The sequence below is a fragment of the Hippocampus guttulatus genome, chromosome 4 (assembly GCF_054856545.1).
Source record: "Hippocampus guttulatus isolate MCC_2025c chromosome 4, RoL_Hgut_1.0, whole genome shotgun sequence".
Taxonomy (NCBI): Eukaryota; Metazoa; Chordata; class Actinopteri; order Syngnathiformes; family Syngnathidae; genus Hippocampus; species Hippocampus guttulatus.
Window position 1 is genome coordinate 4,710,827 of NC_141264.1, and position 8,843 is coordinate 4,719,669.

Genomic DNA, 8,843 nt, shown 5'->3' on the forward strand with positions numbered 1-8,843 from the left:
AACGAACAAAATAAAAGATTGTACTGTAATTCAATTCTTCCGTAGCTATAAAACAAAAATCCACCAAGCGCATACTACACGATACAATAAAACATAGATACTTTACAATTATAAAACAATAAATACGTACACAGCAGCACAAGTCATTATGCTGAAACGAAAGATTAGATTTATGTTGACATCAATCTCCGAGTGAAATAATCAGTATTATAGTACAGTATATCATAACAAGTGCAATGAAAATACGTGCATATAATCTTATTGATAATATAACATTGTTGGTCCAACTCTTCGTCTTTCCCATCCGCAAATAAATAGATTTAAAAAACAGAAGAATAAAGTGCCTACTCGAGTCTTTGCCCGCCATTGTACAAATACACATTTCTTAAATAACAATTTAATAAATACAACTACAAATTAACATGAGAATATACATTTCGAAAAATAACATCTTCTAGAAAAAAGAAGGAATAGAGTAGAAAAACAAACAGGAATTGTTGCAGTACATGTCCGATAGGCTATAGTCATGTGAAACCCTCGGGCTCACGTTGTGTGGAGTTAAGTAGATTCTCAAATATTTTTAAGGCTTCCTGGAGTTCCTCTGTTGTCAAGCCGCTCAGTTCTGGCTGCTCGTCGGGAAACAATCTCCTCCTCGCCCGACCCACCTCCCATCGACTGTGGCCCGGGGCGGTGTGGATGCCCCTGAGCCTCAACTGCAGCCAGTCGCGGCGCTCCTGCACCTGTCTGCGTTCCCCGAGGTTGTGCATGAGCTGCACCTCACTCACTGTCCGTTTACTAGACAACATATGTGTTGTATTTTTAGTACTGATCGTACATTTAGAAAGAATGGCAGTTTTAAAGCAACTCTCCGTTTGATTTTTTACACCGTATGAGGGGTTTTACCTGAGAGGGCGCCCCCCTGTCACAATGAAGAGGTGCAAAATGCACAGAGACATAAAGAGGACTTGACATTGAAAACTTCTCATGATGAACTCACTTGATGACCTGTGAAAAAGATAATGTCACAAATCAACATACATCAATTCCAATTTACTGTATTAGAAAACATGTTTTTGTTTCTTAAATATTGAGGGTGACTCACTATGTAGTTCTAAAATATATTTATGGGTGCAAAGTTGACATGTCTATTGTGAATCCCGGTTTATTAGACAGAATTAGTTCAACATACCTGCTGTGGCCTATCCTGAGTCTTAAATGTATTAATCAAGTACCATCATAGTTCAATTGTACTTGGTTTGATGGCGTCTATCAATGATGATATAAGCACTGCACTGGAGTTCCTTTTATAGCCAGTTGGGCCAGCCATTGATGACTTGCCGTCATTAGCGCTGATGATGTCACACCACTGGTGGTGGCTGGAGAGGAATGACAACACCTCCTTTTCGCTTTGGGCTTTTACCATCCTCATACCAAACCAAAATACCTACACATACACACCCACACCCACACATCAAAGATACCAACTCTTTGGGACCAAAATTCCAATCCTTCATAGAAATTCATGCATTTCACAGTCAAACATCCAATGGAGTCCTTCAGAAAAGACAATGAGTGGTGTTTTTCATGGCGCAAAGTATGAATGCATTTTTTTGTCATCAAACAAAACCTTAAAGAAACTTCAGCACTAATGTTGAAAGTGCTTCCTTTTCTTCCACGTGGACTTGCCATTTCAATTTGTTCACACCTGACCTTTTTATCTGACTCTTAACCTTCCACACAACAATAGTTGCCACATGTGGATGGATTTATTACTGCCTCTGACCATTAGCAAGTCTCCTTGGTTACATTGAGTCCTTACTCAAGAATTAACATTGTTTGAAGAGTTTGCGTCCCAAAAAGGAGCTTTTACACTGATCTGACGTCAGAGGAAAATGTCCTGAATGAAAGAGTATGTAGATGTTTGCTGGTGGCGTCAGTGGGTATTCCTGTGGATCGTCACTCTCTTTATTCGTATTTATTGTGTGTGTGTGTGTGTGTGTGTGTGTGTGTGTGTGTGTGTGTGTGTGTGTGTGTGTGTGTGTGTGTGTGAAGGTGCGGGGTGGGGGGGGGGGGGGGGACAGACATATTGTGGAACCAATTGAGATACTTTCAGCTCTCGTTGAAAAGTACAAATATTGTAAGTTATTTTCACATTTACCTCAAATCCATCATATTCTCAATTCCAATTTATTGACAACACAGATTTGACCAACAGTTATGTTCAAATTATCATCATGCTGTACAGGTATTACAAATGCAAATTGCAAATTTCCCCAGTGTGGGACACATAAAAGTTTTCTTATCTTACCATCATTCCCTCGCCAAATAACATTAAAGTTATTTTTATTTTTATTTGTTGAATAACAGAAGTTATGTTGAGATGTCTATGATAAATAGTTAAATAAATGCTGTGAATATAGGATCCTGCTGTCGTTTTAAATAACCGCTGTGTCTTTAAGCTGCAAAATAATTTCTTTTGTCATTTCAAGCTAAAAGATATCAAATAAATAATCACTCCAAATCTGGCCAGGGAATGAGAAGTCTTGGTCTTAACTTTATAAACTCTGTGTGTACAAATACGTGGCAATAAATTCCCAGTCCGATCAACGTTGCCATGGTAGAACGGAGAAACAATTCCACAGCCGTCAATGTCGTTGCTGTTTGTTGTATGTGTTAGAATTAGAAATTCAATGGTGAATCTAAAGATAGCTGCACAAGTCAGTGTGTAATTTTCATTCAGGGTATGAACGAAACATTACAAACCACGGTAAATCGTACATTTTATTTGCTGCTTTTTTTGCAGGGGGATAAGACAAAATAAGATAAGATAAGAAAACCTTTATTTGTCTCACAATGGAGAAATTCGCAATTTACAGCAGCAAAATTTGGAGGGGGGTGAGTGGCTCCGTTTTATTTACCAACTTGAGTATCTGTCACTTAGGGTTTTGTGCTAAACTGTCTTACTGCCCTCAGTTTTCAGCAAGCATCTCAAGGATGACAGATGTATATATAAAATTTAAAAAAAAATGAGGGAAGCCCCCCCACAATTTTGCTCATATACGTATATAAGGTAACCACCAGGGTATGGGTTTTCTAAATTTAGTTGGAGCTGTGAATGGCAATGCCATGAGACAAAGGCGCTCTTGACACGTGACCCCTATATCTGTTTTTTTTAGATTGTATCAATCATAATAAGAGGATCTTTCAATTAATTGGTGAATTGGAAAATGAAAGATCCCATTTTGTTCATCATTCTGGCACACAAATATGAGGAAAACTGTACTGGTAATTGAAGAAATTCAGCTCGGAGAGGGTGGCTGGAGCATATAGAAACAAATTATATATTCTTGTTGATGGTGTTTTCAAACATTGACCAAGTGAGTTTCTTACATTTAAAGTTTTTTTTGAAAGTCTTTTTGACATGTGTGTATGGCTGGTTGCTTTGATTAATTTAAGGTTCCACCAGTGCTTTATTCACGCGTCTTGATTTTGCTATAAAGTGAGTGGTCAATGATTAAAGTGTTTATATAGCAACCTTTCAAGGTTTATGGTGAACGTGGGGCCTTGAAAAGAGGTTGACCTCCGTTTGCTTTCCTGTGATATTATTACAGACCGCAGTGTCGGCCTGTCTGCATGACACACGCTAAACATTTTGACCCCTAGCCTGAGCTTGGGATTCAGAACTTTGCCGCTCTCATTACCTCATGCTGCCTCAATGAGTGGTATGTAGAAGCAACAAGGTGCGTGGGAATTTAACATGGGTCGTCACAGTCAGGGAGGTGGGGGATATCCCACAGCGGCACAAAAACGGCAACTCTACCAGGAGGGCAACAGACACAAATGGGGCTTGGTAAACACAATTATTTACCATTTAATCGCTAACATCTTGGGACATCACCATCAACCTAGCGTTCACAGCTATCCAAGTCAAGTGCATCATTTAGCCAGTAGTGGAGTAGGCTCTGGGCAGCTGCTCCGAAGTATGATAGGCAGAGTAATATTTGCATACATAATTCAAATAGAACTAGAATTTTTGTCAGACAATTTTATAATTATATCATGACTTCATTCAGGACTAATGCAAACCAGTCAGAACATAATGAAACCTACAGCAAAAAAAGAAAGCAAGATGAAAAACGAAATGCCAATTTACAATTTGCCTAACACAGATTAAAATGTTTGGACATTTGACCGAAAAGGGCTCAGCAACAAGTTTATGAAGTTAGGATAGTTTTGGGCTGCAACTATGCAGGAAAGTACTGTATAGTTGTACATAAATAGGGGAACTTTTATTTTAGGTGATGGCTTTGACTTTTACAGCAGATGACAAGATGTTCTTGGACGAGTGTCAGGGAAAATCAATAACACTGAACAGATGCTGCCCATCTCGAGTAAGTCAATTGGAAGGAATGTGTAGTTGCACTCATGTCTTATTGATGATTGAGTGTGTGCACTGCTCAGAGAATCAATTCCAGATGTTTACCGGTACCAATATGTAAATACAGTAGTTTAAACATTACATTATTGTACATATACACAATTGTCTTTGTAGTATATTTTGTTTTTACATTTTACACAGCGTCCCAACTTCAGTGGAATTGAGGTTTGTGAAAGAAGCTTCTACTTTTCACTTCAGGTTAGGAACCACATGCTCTCAATGTCTTTCCTTCCCCTTCTGGATGATGGTGATTTGCTCTACATTAGAGGGTGACATGATGGTAGGTGGTCTGCTCATTTTAAATGTTAGTCATTGTACATTCCATTGCCATGATGATGATCTGACCTATTGATGACTTACTGACTTGATTTTCTTAGCATGACTAGAGTAACTCAACTGCAATGGGGGAAAATTGGTCACATTTTCATATCTGTATACCTAATTCGAGTCTGCATTATTATTTCTCTTTTTCTCTCTGACACACTAATAGAAATCCTTAAACTGTGAATGGTACTAGGTACATTAGCGAACAGCATACTATAAGTCAATATGCATTTTCAACACATCACAATTTATAAAAATGTACTGCATGCATCTCTCACAAGATATTAAAACTGACAATCAGTGCAGTGAGTGACTCTTGTGAATGGCAGGATTTACCATTCAAGGTGAAGGGTCACATTTAATGGTGAGTGAGCTCATGTGCATCACAGGCTGCAGGGGGTTTAATCACTCCTACTTTTCCTGGAACTGCACTGTCTCCTCCTTCCTCCAAAGGCAGCCCCCTGTTGTTTCACTTGACACCAGACACCATATAAGACCATCGCCACAGGCTAAAAACCTCATCTTGGCCGGCACATAGTTTTGGAATTTACAGTAGACTGATTTTTTTAATTGTAATTCTTTTGATTTAGAATTTTCTTTCAAACATCAACTCATTTTTAAAAATCCATTCTTGAGAGGAGAATGTGTCACGGTTGAAATACACAATTAATCAAGTACACATTTGAGTATTTGCAATGAATCTCCTGTTAAATTCCAGCATTTAATAGGAAAGTCTTCCCAGTGTTCCCAAGCAAACACACAGTTGGTTAAGTCATTCACTATGTATTTAAGTACATACCTGTACCTCGGGGTGTATATGAACAAGAGATGCAGTTGGACCACACCTTTCTGTTATGATTTTTGCCATCATCCTTTTTCACTATCTCATCCACTGTTCCATCCTAATTAGCACTATGCTCCAACATGACCGTCAAAGGCTACTTTTGACAAATTGTTTAATGTACTTACATTGTGGCCAATTACAAACAAAAACTGCATACTTAAGAGAGAGAGAGTCAGATAGAATGAAAGAGAGAGAGAGAGAGCGAGAGAGAGATGCATGTGAGGGGCCCATCACTAACCTACCGGCCTGTATTGTCTTTGGTATGCCATTCCTACATTCTTGAAATGCACAAGACGGGCAACCAAAAAAACCAAAACCCATACACAAACAAAGCACAACACTCTTTTGAGCTTGGCCTATCCAGTACTTACATTGAAGAATGTCTTTGCGACACTGTCTTCAATGTCTCTCTCCAAATATTGTCTCTCTTGACTTGACTCTTTGTCACTCGTTCCTGTCAAAGCCACCAACTGCCCAATTCTCAACTACGCAAGCCGACAGTTGCCTTCGTTCGGCTCACAAATCAAGCCTGAGAAGTGACACCAGACACACTGCAATGAATACACCTGATGTCAGTGGCCACTGGCGGAATGTTCGCCATGGGAGGCGCTATTAATAAATAAACAAATAAACACACACACACACACACACGCACGGACGCACACACATAAATCTCTCCGAATTCTACACCCAAAATCCCACAATGAAAATGTGCATTTTTTTTTTGGAGGGGGGTGGGGGGAGGTCAAATTTTGTTTCAAGGCAATCCTGAAGGCAGGTTCTTGCACACCAATCTCCAAACAGTTCATCCAACCACACAAACATGCCTTTTGGTCCCTGATTTGTGATGGGAACACAGCAACGGAACAGAGAAGTGTCTTCCCCAAGCAGTTCTCACAAAGTTGGAAGTATACAATCTTCGAAGAAATCTTGGTACATTAGGATGAAGACGCGTGGGGGGAACACAGAGCCTTGTCCAAGTCCTACTTTGATGAATAAATGACACTCAACACTTTTATCTAGCTCGTGATACGATAAACTTTAACAGTGGTGCAACCCTCTGGTAACTGTCCAACTAGTCCCAAATACCTTCCCATCTTTGCATGGATATGGTCTTCATGTTGACATCTGGCACTTTCAACAAGCCGCTGTACTTAATAATTTGTGAGTCATTTGGGTTTTTTTTCTTTTATGATACAAGTTAGTCAACAAAGCTCTTAGACAGGGTGTCAAACCCGATTTTATTTGCGGGTCACATCGTCGGTATGATTTCTTTCAGAGGGCTTTTATGATTGTGAACATAAATGTATGATCGCCTCATATTTCCTACACACAACAAATTGATGAAAATAACGTTTTTAAATCAGACAACAGTTTTTCAATTGTTATTTCAATTATTTTAGACGGGCTGGAAACAAAAAATGCTTGCAATATCTCAATGTTTTTTTTAAAGTGATGAGAATGTGCTATTTTGGCCTTGAGCAAGAAACATTAAGCTGATACACATAATTTCATTTTGCTGCCAACGTAAAATGAAATTGCTGGCCTGATTTGGCCCCCAGGCCTTCAGTTTGTCACTGTGCTAATCCAGCTTTACTCACTGTAATGAAAAAAAATTGGAAACTGTTTCTCATTGACAAACATGAGATGGTGTCTCAATGATGCATAAAGTATTTACAAACCTAGTTCACATCCAAAGGAGCCAAATGTAAGAAAACAGGTGTTTTCCCTCTCCTCCTAGAAACCTTTCTACAAAAAAAAAGTGGGAATCATGTCCATTCAACAACAACATATGAGGAAAAGATTAGCGATGCACAGTGTCTCTTCCCCCTCTAATCGCAGAAGCATTTGATGCTGTTGAGGTTAGGAGTTCTTCCACAGGAATCTCAGCAAACAGAACCCTTATTTGCAAACTTGGTAAATTCTCTTCAATTTAGATGTGATGGGATGATGGTTTACTTCTGTGACAGATTATGATTGTGAATGTGAAAGGTTGTTTGTCTGTGTGTGCCCTGCGATTGGCTAGCAACCTGTTCAGGCTGTACTGTGCCTGCCCCCCAAAGGCGTCTGGGATAGGCTGCTCCAGCAAGCCTGTGACCCTTGAAGTTCCAATAATGGATGGATGTATTAACAATGCACATAACTGCCACCGGACGTGACCGCTTGAAATTACAACCAATGGTAGAAATAATGCTAGTGTCCACATTTCCACTTAAAAAACATATAGCAAGACAAGTAATACCGCATACTGTTCGTAAAAACAATTTATTCTGAACTGGAAATAGGTAGCAAACGGTTCTATTACATTCCTTATTTGTTCACGTCTTTTAAGCGACACTACTAGGGAGCTTTTTTTAATTTTATGAATTAATTATTTTAATTGGCCCTTGAAATTCGGACGAACCAAGCGGGGGACGTGAGTTTGGACTACAACGGTGAATTACGTTATGTTCTTGAATGCGTCAAAAGTTAGCGGCGTCGGCGGGTACTCTCTGATGTTGACTTGAACTCTACTTTCCGCGAAATATTCAGGTATACTTGTCATTTTCCCACTATTAAACATCAAAATATGGACACTGAATGCTTGTAAAATGAATGCGTTACAGTATAGACAAAGAAAAACCGTTTTTGTTGAATGAGTCTGTTGATTTACACTCACACACAGTATTAACTGCGTTGACATTACCTGCGTCGACTCTTCGTTTTTTTGCGAGCTGAGACAAAGCTTAGAAACACTGACCAGTACAAATAAAGTTCATTGCAGTCTGCGTAGTCATCGTGTACTTGTTTCCTTTTAATTTCACGATCAATTCTACACGTTACGGTTCTACCCATGCTGGAATCACTTGAAAATGCAATTACAGTACAATATTTGTGCTGTAAAGCGATATTAAACCAGTGACTTCTCCATCAGCTTCTGGTAAACACAAGTCCAGTAAATTCCAAGGAGATGTTCAAAAATAATGATTTTACTGTCGCGCTGAAAAAATACTGGTTTACAAAAGCAAATCGGATGGTAAAGAAAGTCCAAAAACGGTAGCATCCATCTTGTAGAATAGATCAAGGACTGCTGGGGGTCGAAAAGAATATACTATTCCTCATTTTGTTTAAACAAAACAAACATGGTTGAACATAGTTATGTTGTACCATGTTTGATAATGCTGTATCTTTAAGTTGCCCAACAAACTGTTAGTATTATTCATTCAACTCTGACCGTTCTCTCTGTTGTACAGCCCC

At 39.0% G+C, this 8,843-nt stretch overlaps 1 protein-coding gene across 1 annotated transcript; it reads right to left on the minus strand.

Moving 5' to 3' along the window:
* Window positions 1–381: 381 nt before the first annotated feature.
* On the minus strand, window positions 382–1,423 carry pth1a (parathyroid hormone 1a). The gene is made up of 3 exons (XM_086108467.1): window positions 1,252–1,423; window positions 904–919; window positions 382–795 (listed from the first exon to the last, which is right to left on the minus strand). The coding sequence occupies exons 1-3, from the start codon at window positions 1,421–1,423 to the stop codon at window positions 525–527; spliced, it is 459 nt and encodes a 152-aa protein (XP_085964593.1). The 3' UTR covers window positions 382–524.
* Window positions 1,424–8,843: the final 7,420 nt, after the last annotated feature.

Excerpts from the sequence above, each read along its gene's own strand:
- pth1a (XM_086108467.1), bottom strand. The coding sequence starts at position 1,423 with ATGGTAAAAGCCCAAAGCGAAAAGGAGGTGTTGTCATTCCTCTCCAGC.